The sequence below is a fragment of the Oncorhynchus kisutch genome, linkage group LG17 (assembly GCF_002021735.2).
Source record: "Oncorhynchus kisutch isolate 150728-3 linkage group LG17, Okis_V2, whole genome shotgun sequence".
Classification (NCBI taxonomy): domain Eukaryota; kingdom Metazoa; phylum Chordata; class Actinopteri; order Salmoniformes; family Salmonidae; genus Oncorhynchus; species Oncorhynchus kisutch.
The window spans coordinates 85,223,332-85,238,331 of record NC_034190.2 but is presented as its reverse complement, the minus strand read 5'-3'; the positions used below and the strand labels follow the sequence as shown (position 1 = coordinate 85,238,331).

Here is a 15,000-nt window from a genome sequence, read left to right as displayed (position 1 = left end):
CCCTAACCCAGTCCATTCTGTTATAACAACCCTAACCCAGTCCATATAACAACCCTAACCCAGTCCATTCTGTTATAACAACCCTAACCCAGTCCATATAACAACCCTAACCCAGTCCATTCTGTTATAACAACCCTAACCCAGTCCATATAACAACCCTAACCCAGTCCATTCTGTTATAACAACCCTAACCCAGTCCATATAACAACCCTAACCCAGTCCATTCTGTTTTAACGGAACAGAGTCAAGACTGCAGTAGTACCTAAAGACAGTGACGGATTTCATTAGAATTTGTAGGTCCCCAATTGAAAGCTGGAATTCTTAATGGTGAAACTGCCACGTCTGTTCGTGAAATATTACAACGATCAAGAAGTTACTGTAAACAACACCGTCCCCCCCTCTGACATCATTGAACAGATGATGCACGACGCTCCATTGTCAACAAAACAAAAACAACAGCCATGGGGCGGACAGTGGCACTGTTTCCCCTTCTGCGGATTCCATCTTTAAAAGAAGTACAACTTATAAAGGCTTTATAAAGCATACATTAAGGCTTCATAACGCATACATTAAGGCTTCATAACGCATACATTAAGGCTTCATAACGCATACATTAAGGCTTCATATAGTATACATTAAGGCTTCATAACGCATACATTAAGGCTTCATATAGTATACATTAAGGCTTCATATAGTATACATTAAGGCTTCATAAAGTATACATTAAGGCTTCATAACGCATACATTAAGGCTTCATATAGTATACATTAAGGCTTCATATAGTATACATTAAGGCTTCATATAGTATACATTAAGGCTTCATATAGTATACATTAAGGCTTCATAACGCATACATTAAGGCTTCATATAGTATACATTAAGGCTTCATAAAGTATACATTAAGGCTTCATAACGCATACATTAAGGCTTCATATAGTATACATTAAGGCTTCATTAAAGCATACATTAAGGCTTCATATAGTATACATTAAGGCTTCATAATGCATACATTAAGGCCTCAAAGCATACATTAAGGCCTCATACAGCATACATTAAGGCTTCATATAGCATACAGCATACATTAAGGCTTCATAAAGCATTCCTTGAGGCATCTTAAGTACTTCATAAAAAACATCTAAAATCCTACGTCACAATCTATAATTGGTGCATAGTGTTATGTCACCCTACAGTGGGAATGGTTCTGTCCCCCTTTAGACACACACGGTACTCACGTCTGTTTCCATCCTCGTCAAACTCATCCATGTCCTCAGCCTGTGTGATCCAGTCCATGTATCCAGACAGGTCCTCCTCCATCTGCTGCTTCTCCCTCAGCTTCTGGAAGTCCCCTCGCGCCTGGGCCTTCTCTCTCTCCTTGGAGAACTCTCTGTAGGATCATAACACATAATGTCAGGCACGTACACACACAGACACGTACCAATACACACGCAGTAGCACACACAAACTAGAACACACACATTAGTGCACACGCACTAGAACACACACACTAGAACACACACACTAGTGCACACACACTAGAACACACACACTAGTGCACACACACTAATACACACGCACTAGTACATACAAACTAATACACACACACTAGTACATACACACACTAGTACACACATGCACTTGTACACACATGCACTTGTACACACACACTAGTACACACACACACTAGTACATACAAACTAATACACACGCACTTGTACACACACACACACACACACGCACATCACACACGCACTAGTATACACACACGCACTAGTACACACACACACACACACACACTAGTACACACACGCACTAGTACACACACACATACACACACACACACACACACACTAGTACACACACGCACTAGTACACACACACACACACACACACACTAGTACACACACGCACTAGTACACACACACACACTAGTACACACACACACACACTGAGTCGGCTTTCTATTCCGCTTTCTATTCCGCAACAAAGCCTCCTTCACTCACGCCGCCAAACTTACCCTAGTAAAACTCACTCTACTCAGCAAACTGGATGCAGTTTATCACAGTGCCATCCGTTTTGTCACTAAAGCACATTATACCACCCACCACTGCGACTTGTATGCTCTAGTCGGCTGGCCCTCGCTACATATTCGTCGCCAGACCCACTGGCTCCAGGTCATCTACAAGTCCATGCTAGGTAAAGCTCCGCCTTATCTCAGTTCACTGGTCACGATGGCAACACCCATCCGTAGCACGCGCTCCAGCAGGTATATCTCACTGATCATCCCTAAAGCCATAACCTCATTTGGCCGCCTTTCGTTCCAGTTCTCTGCTGCCTGTGACTGGAATGAATTGCAAAAATCGCTGAAGTTGGAGACTTTTATCTCCCTCACCAACTTCAAACATCAGCTATCTGAGCAGCTAACCGATCGCTGCAGCTGTACATAGTCTATCGGTAAATAGCCCACCCATTTGTACCTACCTCATCCCCATACTGTTTTCATTTATTTACTTTTCTGCTCTTTTGCACACCAATATCTCTACCTGTACATGACCATCTGATCATTTATCACTCCAGTGTTAATCTGCAAAATTGTAATTATTCGCCTACCTCCTCATGCCTTTTGCACACAATGTATATAGACTCTCTTTTATTTCTACTGTGTTATTGACTTGTTAATGGTTTACTCCATGTGTAACTCTGTGTTGTCTGTTCACACTGCTATGCTTTATCTTGGCCAGGTCGCAGTTGCAAATGAGAATTTGTTCTCAACTAGCCTACCTGGTTAAATAAAGGTGTTCTCAACTAGCCTACCTGGTTAAATAAAGGTGTTCTCAACTGGCCTACCTGGTTAAATAAAGGTGTTCTCAACTAGCCTACCTGGTTAAATAAAGGTGAAATAAATATTTAAAAAACACACACACACACTAGTACACACACACACACACACACTAGTACACACACACACACACACTAGTACACACACACACACACTAGTACACACACACACACGCACTAGTACACACACACACACACACACTAGTACACACACACACACACACACACACACACTAGTACACACACACACACACACTAGTACACACACACACACACACTAGTACACACACACACACACACACACACACACACACGAGTAGACACGCACTAGTACATACAAACTAATACACACACTAGTACACACACACACTAGTACACACACACACACACACTAGTACACACACACTAGTACACACACACACACACACACTAGTACACACACACACACACACTAGTACACACACACTAGTACATACAAACTAATACACACACTAGTACACACACACTAGTACACACACTAGTACATACAAACTAATACACACACTAGTACACACACACTAGTACACACACTAGTACACACACACACTAGTACACACACACACACTAGTACATACAAACTAATACACACACTAGTACACACACACACACACACGAGTACACACACACACACTAGTACACACGCACTAGAGAGCCTTTATTTTCTATGGTAGAGTAGGTCATGGTTTTGTTGTTTGTTAGTTTATTGTTTAGTCTTAGGCTAAAGTTTCACTTCTTTAATTAAATTATGTGGAACTCATCGCCTTGGTCCGACATTCATTATAACGAACGTGACATGGGACATACACAAAATAGTCCAAATTGGTGAAGTGAAAAATATATTGTTGAAAAACAACAACATAAAAAAAATTGGAAAAGTGGTGAGTGCATATGTATTCACCCCCTTTGCATATGTATTCACCCCCTTTGCATATGTATTCACCCCCTTTGCTATGAAGCCCCTAAATAAGATCTGGTGCAACCAATTACCTTCAGAATTCACAAAATTAGTCAAATAAAGTCCACCTGTGTGCAATCTAATCACATGATCCGTCACATGATCTCAGTATACATACACCTGTTCTGAAAGGCACCAGAGTCTGCAACACCACTAAGCAAGGGGCACCACCAAGCAAGCAGCACCATGAATACCAAGGAGCTCTCCAAACAGGTCAAGGACAAAGTTGTGGAGAAGTACAGATCAGGGTTGGGTTAGAAAAAATATCAGAAACTTTGAACATCCCACGGAGCACCATTCAATCCATTATAAAAAAATGGAAAGAATATGGCACCACAACAAACCTGCCAAGAGAGGGCCGCCCACCAAAACTCACGGACCAGGCAAGGAGGGCATTAATCAGAGAGGCAACAAAGAGACCAAAGATAACCCTGAAGGAGCTGCAAAGCTCCACAGCGGAGATTGGAGTATCTGTCCATAGGACCACTTTGAGTCGTACAATCCACAGAGCTGGGCTTTACAGAAGAGATTGGAGTATCTGTCCATATTGCCACTTTAAGCTGTACAATCCACAGAGCTGGGCTTTACAGAAGAGATTGGAGTATCTGTCCATAGGACCACTTTAAGTCGTACACTCCACAGAGCTGGGCTTTACGGAAGAATGGCCAGAAAAAAGCCATTGCTTTAACTTAAGGATGCCCCCCTTTCTTTTCAATTTTAGCCTAAAATGACATACCCAAATCTAACTGCCTGTAGCTCAGGCCCTGAAGCAAGGATATGCATATTATTGGTACAATTTGAAAGGAAACACTGACGTTTGTAGAAATGTGAAAGGAATGTAGGAGAATATAACATATTAGATCTGGTAAAAGATAATACAAAGAATAAAATAACCGTTATTTTGTATTTTTCATTGTACCATCATCTTTGAAATGCAAGAGAAAGGCCATAATGTATTATTCCAGCCCAGGTGCAATATAAATGTTGGCCACTAGATGGCAGCAGTGTATGTGCAAAGTTGTAGACTGATCCAATGAACCATTGCATTCCTGTTCAAAATGTTGTATCAAGACTGCCCACATCTGCCTAATTTGTTTATGAATAATTTCTTATGTTCACAATTGTGCACTCTCCTCAAACAATAGCATGGTATTCTTTCACTGTAATAGCTACTGTAAATTAGACAGTGCAGATAGATTAACAATAATTTAAGCTTTCTGCCAATATCATATATGTCTATGTCCTGGAACATTTTCTAATTACTGTAACGGTTTTCCTCCTGTTCTGAGGAGGAGTAGGAGAGATCGGACCAATATGCAGCGTGGTACGTGTCCATGTAAATATTTATTTAAACTGAACACAAAAACAAAATAACAAGAGAACGAACGAAAACGAAACAGTTCTGTCTGGTGCAGACACAGAGACAGAAAACAACTACCCACAAATCATAGTGGGAAAACAGGCTGCCTAAGTATGGTTCTCAATCAGAGACAACAATTGACAGCTGCCTCTGATTGGGAACCATACCAGGCCAAACACAGAAATACAAAAAACCTAGAATACAAAACCTAGAATGCAAAACCTAGAATACAAAACCTAGAATGCAAAACCTAGAATACAGAACCTAGAATGCAAAACCTAGAATACAAAACCTAGAATGCAAAACCTAGAATGCAAAACCTAGAATGCAAAACCTAGAATGCAAAACCTAGAATGCAAAACCTAGAATGCAAAACCTAGAATACAAAACCTAGAATGCAAAACCTAGAATACAAAACCTAGAATGCAAAACCTAGAATACAAAACCTAGAATACAAAACCTAGAATGCAAAACCTAGAATGCAAAACCTAGAATGCAAAACCTAGAATGCAAAACCTAGAATGCCCAACTCACGCCCTGACCAAACTAAAACAGAGACATAAAAAAGGAACTAAGGTCAGGATATGACACTTGATGACGTGACAGTTACTTACAACCTCATGCTAATCGCATTAGCCTATGTTAACTAAACCATCCCGTGGAAGGGACACCGATCCCAAAGAAGATTTAAAGAAAAATATTAGCAAACATGTTTGGTGTTCGCCAAAAGGCATGTGGGAGACTCCCCAAACATATGAAGAAGGTACTCTGGTCAGATGAGACTAAAATTGAGATATTTGGCCATCAAGGTAAACGTTATGTCTGGGGTAAACACAACACCTCTCATCACACCAAGAACACCATACCCACAGTGAAGCATGGTGGTGGCAGCATCATGCTGTGGGGATGGTTTTCATCGGCAGGGACTGGGGAACTGGTCAGAATTGAAGGAATGATGGATAAATACAGGGAAATTCTTGAGGAAAACCTGTTTCAGTCTTCCAGAGATTTGAGACTGGGATGGAGGTTCACCTTCCAGCAGGAATCAATCAATCCATTTGAGAAGCTGTGGTATGACTCACACCCTGACTACACCGCTCGCGTTGCAAATACATTTATAATTCTATATTATTCAATTATTGAACCCACACTGCTCGCGAACGAGTGTCTGCGCTGCCAGGCGCTAAAATAGAAGTCAGTTCTATTTCTGACGCGGATCGCGCTGCAAGTCCTGCTTCTCCCATCTCCTCATTGGTTTATAGAAGTAGATACCCACGTGCCGTCTCCTCATTGGTTATACCCACGTGGGTGATTGAAAGACTAACTGTGTTGTCAGTGTTGTGGTAATACTATGAAAGTTTAGATGCCAATCACCATATAAGTCTAAAGAAGAAAAAGCCTGGAAGGAGGAGAGATGACTAGAAACGATTCGGTTTACCGTTTTATGTGTGGACTAGAGGACCTTGTGCATTTCAGGTAAATAACAACTCAATATTTATATCCCAGGACAATTAACTGGCATAGGAAATAGGAAAAATTAGCTAGCAAGTGCAAGCTAGTGGCTATGGCTAAATTGCCATAAATGTTTAATGCTTTTCGGTACCTGTCCCCAAATGAATGTAATTGGTTCAGTTTGGTGTGGGGGGACAAAATACATTTACGCACGCAGCCGGTTTGGGTTCCGTGTTAACGATTGCTGTACACCAGCGGAACCTTATTTCTTGTTTGTTTCCCAATAAAAAATATGTTGCATCTTCAAAGTGGTAGGCATGTTGTGTAAATCAAATGACACTAACTCCCACAAAAAAACTATTTTAATTCCAGGTTGTAAGTCAACAAAATAATACAGAGACTAATACAAACGTACCAATACACACACTAATACACACGCACTAATACACACACTAATACACACACACTAATACACACACACTAGTACACACGCACTAATACACACACTAATACACACACACAGTTCACACAAACACTAGTACACACACACACACACACACACACACACACACACACACACACACACACACACACACACACACACACACACACACACACACACACACACACACACACACACACACACAAACTAGTACACACACACACACTAATACACACACACACACTAGTACACACACACACTAGTACACACACACTAATACACACACTAATACACACGCACTAATACACACACACTAGTACACACACTAATACACACACTCTAATACACACACTCTAGTACACACACTAATACACACACACACTAATACACACACAGTACACACAAACACACACACACACACACACACACACACACACACACACACACACACACACACACACACACACACACACACACACACACACACACACACACACACACACACGCACTAATACACACACTAGTACACAAACTAATACACACACTAACACACACACACTAATACACACACTAAGACACACACTCTAGTAACCCCCTTGGCCTCTATCTCCTTGAAGAACTCTCACACAGAGAACACACACACACACACACGGACGTGATACTCACCCACTCAACACACCCAAAACCAGGTTGAGGACGAAGAAGGAGCCAAAAACCACCAGACTGACAAAGTAAACCCAGGGCATCTCAAACCCGATGGCATCATTCATCTAGTGGAAGAAGAAGAGATTGGAGAAACAGAAAAGAAACAGATTGAGAAACAGATGTAGAAACAGATGGAGAAACAGAGAAGAAACAGATGGAGAAACAGAGAAGAAACAGATGGAGAAACAGAGAAGAAACAGATGGAGAAACAGATGGAGAAACAGAGAAGAAACAGATGGAGAAACAGATGGAGAAACAGAGAAGAAACAGATGGAGAAACAGATGGAGAAACAGATGGAGAAACAGAGAAGAAACAGATGGAGAAACAGATGGAGAAACAGATGGAGAAACAGAGAAGAAACAGATGGAGAAACAGATGGAGAAACAGATGGAGCAACAGATGGAGAAACAGATGGAGAAACAGAGAAGAAACAGATGGAGAAAGAAAGACACAGACTCAAAGTAATACAGGGATGTAGCATCACAGTAGAGTAGAGTAGACTACAGTACAGTACAATAGAATACAGTACGGTAGATTACAGTAGAGTACGGTAAAGTAGTGTAGAATAATGTAGAGTACAGTAGATTACAGTAGAGTACGGTAAAGTAGTGTAGAATAATGTAGAGTACAGTAGATTACAGTAGAGTACGGTAAAGTAGTATAGAATAATGTAGAGTACAGTAGAATACAGTAGAGTACGGTAAAGTAGTATAGAATAATGTAGAGTACAGTAGAATACAGTAGAGTACAGTAAAGTAGTATAGAATAATGTAGAGTACAGTAGAATACAGTAGAGTACAGTAGAATACAGTAGAGTACGGTAAAGTAGTATAGAATCATGTAGAGTACAGTAGAATACAGTAGAGTACAGTAGAATACAGTAGAATACAGTAGAATACAGTAGAGTACAGTAGAATACAGTAGAGTACAGTAGAATACAGTAGAGTACGGTAAAGTAGTATAGAATAATGTAGAGTACAGTAGAATACAGTAGAGTACAGTAGAATACAGTATAGTTCAGTAAAGTAGTATAGAATAGAGTAGAGTACAGTAGAATACAGTAGAGTACAGTAAAGTAGTGTAGAATAATGTAGAGTACAGTAGAATACATTCGAGTACAGTAGAATACAGTAGAGTACAGTAGAATACAGTAGAGTACAGTAGAATACAGTAGAGTACAGTAGAGTACAGTAGAATACAGTAGAGTACAGTAGAGTACAGTAGAATACAGTAGAATACAGTAGAGTACAGTAGAATACAGTAGAGTACAGTAGAATACAGTAGAGTACAGTAGAATACAGTAGAATACAGTAGAGTACAGTAGAATACAGTAGAATACAGTAGAGTACAGTAGAATACAGTAGAGTACAGTAGAATACAGTAGAATACAGTAGAGTACAGTAGAATACAGTAGAGTACAGTAGAATACAGTACAGTACAGTAAAGTAGAGTACAGCAATTACTTTTACAATTGTACCAAATATGTTGTCTTACGAAATGCTGATTGTTGGCCTGCCAAGGTTAAATGTACAGTTGAAGTCGGAAGTTTACATGTACCTTAGCCAACTACATTTAAACTCAATTCCTGATATTTAATCCCAGTAAAAATGCCCTGTTTTAGGTCAGTTAGAGTGACCACTTTATTTTAAGAATGTGAAATGTCAGAATAATAGTAGAGAGAATGATTTGTTTAGCTTTTATTTCGTTAATCACATTCCCAGTGGGTCAGAACAGTTCTATTTTTGTTTCATTAGACCAGAGGACATTTCTCCAAAGAGTACGATCTCTGTCCCCCACGTGTAGCTGCAAACCGTAGTCTGGATTTTTTATGGCAGATTTGGAGCAGTGGTTTCTTCCTTGCTGAGCGGCCTCTCAGGTTATGTCGATACAGGACTTGTTTTACTGTGGATATAGATACTTTTGTACCTGTTTCCTCCTGCAGCTTCACAAGGTCCTTTGCTGTTGTTCTGGGACTGATTTGCACTATTCACACCCAAGTGCGTTCATCTCTAGGAGACGGAACGCGTCTTCTTCCTGATCGGTATGACTGCTGCGTGGTCCCATGGTGTTTATACTTTTTTTTACTATTGTTTGTACAGATGAACGGGGTACCTTCAGGCGTTTGGAAATTGCTCCCAAGGATGAACCCGACATGAGGAGGTCTACAATATCTTTTTGAGGTTTTTGCAGATTTTTTTTACCATGATGTCAAGCAAAGAGGCACTGAGTTTGAAAACAGGCCTTGAAATATATCCACAGGCAAACCTACAATTTACTCAAATGATGTCAATTAGCCTATCAGAAGCTTCTAAAACAATTACATCATTTTCTGGTTATTTTCCAAGCTGGACATTTGAGTTGTTACCCAGTAGAGTACAGTAGAGTTGTTACCCAGTAGAGTACAGTAGAGTTGTTACCCAGTAGAGTACAGTAGAGTTGTTACCCAGTAGAGTACAGTAGAGTTGTTACCCAGTAGAGTACAGTAGAGTTGTTACCCAGTAGAGTACAGTAGAGTTGTTACCCAGTAGAGTACAGTAGAGTTGTTACCCAGTAGAGTACAGTAGAGTGTTACCCAGTAGAGTACAGTAGAGTTGTTACCCAGTAGAGTACAGTAGAGTTGTTACCCAGTAGAGTACAGTAGAGTTGTTACCCAGTAGAGTACAGTAGAGTTGTTACCAGTAGAGTACAGTAGAATTGTTACCCAGTTAGAGTACAGTAGAGTTGTTACCCAGTAGAGTACAGTAGAGTTGTTACCCAGTAGAGTACAGTAGAGTTGTTACCCAGTAGAGTACAGTAGAGTTGTTACCCAGTAGAGTACAGTAGAGTTGTTACCCAGTAGAGTACAGTAGAGTTGTTACCCCAGTAGAGTACAGTAGAGTTTGTTACCCAGTAGAGTACAGTAAGAGTTGTTACCACAGTAGAGTACAGTAGAGTTGTTACCCAGTAGAGTACAGTAGAATTGTTACCCAGTAGAGTACAGTAGAGTTGTTACCCAGTAGAGTACAGTAGAGTTGTTACCCAGTAGAGTACAGTAGAGTTGTTACCCAGTAGAGTACAGTAGAGTTGTTACCCAGTAGAGTACAGTATAATTCTTACCCAGTAGAGTACAGTAAAAGTTCTTACCCAGTAGAGTACAGTAGAGTTGTTACCCAGTAGAGTACAGTAGAGTTCTTACCCAGTAGAGTACAGTAGAGTTGTTACCCAGTAGAGTACAGTAGAGTTGTTACCCAGTAGAGTACAGTAGAGTTGTTACCCAGTAGAGTACAGTAGAGTTCTTACCCAGTAGAGTACAGTAGAGTTGTTACCCAGTAGAGTACAGTAGAGTTGTTACCCAGTAGAGTACAGTAGAGTTGTTACCCAGTAGAGTACAGTAGAGTTGTTACCCAGTAGAGTACAGTAGAGTTGTTACCCAGTAGAGTACAGTAGAGTTGTTACCCAGTAGAGTACAGTATAATTCTTACCCAGTAGAGTACAGTAGAGTTGTTACCCAGTAGAGTACAGTAGAGTTGTTACCAGTAGAGTTACAGTAGAGTTTTCCCCAGTAGAGTACAGTAGAGTTGTTACCCAGTAGAGTACAGTAGAGTTGTTACCCCAGTAGAGTACAGTAGAGTTTGTTACCCAGTAGAGTACAGTAGAGTTGTTACCCAGTAGAGTACAGTAGAGTTGTTACCCAGTAGAGTACAGTAGAGTTGTTACCCAGTAGAGTACAGTAGAGTTGTTACCAGTAGAGTACAGTAGAGTTGCTTACCCAGTAGAGTACAGTAGAGTTCTTACCCCAGTAGAGTACAGTAGAGTTGTTACCAGTAGAGTACAGTAGGAGTTGTTACCCAGTAGAGTACAGTAGAGTTGTTACCCAGTAGAGTACAGTAGAGTTGTTACCCAGTAGAGTACAGTAGAGTTGTTACCCAGTAGAGTACAGTAGAGTTGTTACCAGTAGAGTACAGTAGAGTTGTTACCCAGTAGAGTACAGTAGAGTTGTTACCCAGTAGAGTACAGTAGAAGTTGTTACCCAGTAGAGTACAGTAGAGTTGTTACCCAGTAGAGTACAGTAGAAGTTGTTACCCAGTAGAAGTACCAGTAGAGTTTACAGTAGAGTCAGTAGAGTTGTTACCCAGTAGAGTACAGTAGAGTTGTTACCCGTAGAGTACAGTAGAGTTGTTACCCCAGTAGAGTACAGTAGAGTTTCTTACCAGTAGAGTACAGTAGAGTTGTTACCCAGTAGAGTACAGTAGAGTTGTACCCAGTAGAGTACAGTAGAGTTGTTACCCAGTAGAGTACAGTAGAGTTGTTACCCAGTAAGTACAGTAGAGTTGTTACCCAGTAGAGTACAGTAGAGTTTGTTACCCAGTAGAGTACAGTAGAGTTGTTACCCAGTAGAGTACAGTAGAGTTTTACCCAGTAGAGTACAGTAGAGTTGTTACCCCAGTAGAGTACAGTAGAGTTTGTTACCGCAGTAGAGTACAGTAGAGTTGTTACCCCAGTAGAGTACAGTAGCGTTGTTACCCAGTAGAGTACAGTAAGTTGTTACCAGTAAGAGTACATATATTAACCCAGTAGAAGTACAGTAGAGTTGTTACCCAGTAAGTACAGTAGAGTTCTTACCCAGTAGAGTACAGTAGAGTTGTTACCCAGTAGAGTACAGTAGAGTTGTTACCCAGTAGAGTACAAGTAGAGTTGTTACCCAGTAGAGTACAGTAGAGTTGTTACCCAGTAGAGTACAGTAGAGTTGTTACCCGAGTAGAGTACAGTAGAGTTGTTACCCAGTAGAGTACAATAGAGTTGTTACCCAGTAGAGTACGTAGAGTTTTACCCCCAGTAGAGTACAGTAGAGTTTTACCCAGTAGAGTACAGTAGAGTTGTTACCTCAGTAGAGTACAGTAGAGTTGTTACCCCAGTAGAGTACAGTAGAGTTCTTACCCCAGTAGAGTACAGTAGAGTTGTTACCCAGTAGAGTACAGTAGAGTTGTTAACCCAGTAGAGTACAGTAGAGTTGTTACCCAGTAGAGTACAGTAAAGTTGTTACCCAGTAGAGTACAGTAGAGTTGTTACCCAGTAGAGTACAGTAGAGTTCTTACCAGTAGAGTACAGTAAGTTGTTACCCGTAGAGTACATTAGAGTTCTTACCCAGTAGTAGTACAGTAGAGTTGTTACCCGTAGAGTACAGTAGATGTTGTTACCCAGTAGAGTACAGTAGAGTTGTTACCCAGTAGAGTACAGTAGAGTTGTTACCCAGTAGAGTACAGTAAAGGTGTTACCCATAGAGTACAGATGAGAGTTGTTACCCAGTAGAGTACAGAGAGTTGTTACCCAGTAGAGTACAGTAGAGTTGTTACCCAGTAGAGTACAGTAGAGTTGTTACCCAGTAGAGTACAGTAGAGTTGTTACCCAGTAGAGTACAGTAGAGTTGTTACCCAGTAGAGTACAGTAGAGTTGTTACCAGTAGAGTACAGTAGAGTTGTTACCCAGTAGAGTACAGTAGAGTTGTTACCCAGTAGAGTACAGTAGAGTTGTTTACCCAGTAGAGTACAGTAGAGTTGTTACCCAGTAGAGTACGTAGAGTTGTTACCCAGTAGAGTACAGTAGAGTTGTTACCCAGTAGAGTACAGTAGAGTTGTTACCCAGTAGAGTACAGTAGAGTTGTTACCCAGTAGAGTACAGTAGAGTGTTACCCCAGTAGAGTACAGTAGAGTTGGTTACCCAGTAGAGTACAGTAGAGTTGTTTACCGACAGTAGAGTACAGTAGTAGTTGTTACCCCAGTAGAGTACAGTAGAGTTGTTACCAGTAGAGTACAGTAGAAGTTGTTACCCCGCATAGAGTACAGTAGAGTTGTTACCAGTAGAGTACAGTAAGAGTTGTTACCCAGTAGAGTACAGTAGAGTTGTTACCCAGTAGAGTACAGTAGAGTTGTACCCAGTAGAGTACAGTAGAGTTGCTACCCAGTAGAGTACAGTATAATTCTTACCCAGTAGAGTACAGGTAGAGTTGTTACCCAGTAGAGTACAGTAGAGTTGTTACCCAGTAGAGTACAGTAGAGTTGTTACCCAGTAGAGTACAGTAGAGTTGTTACCCAGTAGAGTACAGTAGAACTGTTACCCGGTAGAGTACAGTAGAGTTGTTACCCAGTAGAGTACAGTAAAGTTGTTACCCAGTAGAGTACAGTAGAGTTGTTACCCAGTAAGAGTACAGTAGAGTTGTTACCCAGTAGAGTACAGTAGAGTTGTTACCCAGTAGAGTACAGTAGAGTTGTTACCCAGTAGAGTACAGTAGAGTTGTTACCCAGTAGAGTACAGTAGAGTTGTTACCCAGTAGAGTACAGTAGAGTTGTTACCCAGTAGAGTACAGTAAAGTTGTTACCCAGTAGAGTACAGTAGAGTTGTTACCCAGTAGAGTACAGTAGAGTTGTTACCCAGTAGAGTGACAGTAGAGTGTACCAGTAGAGTAAGGTGTTACCCCAGTAGAGTACAAGTAGAGTTGTTACCCAGTAGAGTACAGTATAATTCTTACCCAGTAGAGTACAGTAGAGTTGTTTACCCAGTAGAGTACAGTAGAGTTGTTACCCAGTAGAGTACAGGTAGAGTTGTTACCCAGTAGAGTACAGTAGAGTTGTTACCCAGTAGAGTACAGTAGAGTTGTTACCCAGTAGAGTTACAGTAGAGTTGTTACCCAGTAGAGTACAGTAGAGTTGTTACCCAGTAGAGTACAGTAGAGTTGTTACCCAGTAGAGTACAGTAGAGTTGTTACCCCAGTAGAGTACAGTATAGTTGTTACCCAGTAGAGTACAGTATAGTTGCTACCCAGTAGAGTACAGTAGAGTTCTTACCCAGTAGAGTACAGGTAGAGTTGTTACCCCAGTAGAGTACAGTAGAGTTGTTACCCAGTAGAGTACAGTAGAGTTGTTACCCCAGTAGAGTACAGTAGAGTTGTTACCCAGTAGAGTACAGTAGAGTTGTTACCCAGTAGAGTACAGTAGAGTTGTTACCCAGTAGAGTACAGTAGAGTTCTTACCCAGTAGAGTACAGTAGAGTTGTTACCCAGTAGAGTACAGTAGAGTTTGTTACCCAGTAGAGTACAGTAGAGTTCTTACCCAGTAAGTACAGTAAAGTTCTTACCCAGTAGAGTACAGTAAAGTTCTTACCCAGTAGAGTACAGTAGAGTTGTTACCCAGTAGAGTACAGTAGAGTCGTTACCCAGTAGAGTACAGTATAATTCT

The 15,000-nt window shown here is 40.8% G+C and overlaps 1 protein-coding gene across 1 annotated transcript in view; it reads right to left on the bottom strand.

Annotated features, from left to right (window-relative positions):
- The window catches only part of LOC109885052 (voltage-dependent L-type calcium channel subunit alpha-1F-like), a 147,989-nt gene that overhangs the window by 64,539 nt on the left and 68,450 nt on the right, over window positions 1–15,000 (bottom strand). The window contains 2 exon segments of the mRNA XM_031793359.1: window positions 1,233–1,384; window positions 7,750–7,853. Coding sequence (XP_031649219.1) covers window positions 1,233–1,384; window positions 7,750–7,853 — 256 coding nt within the window.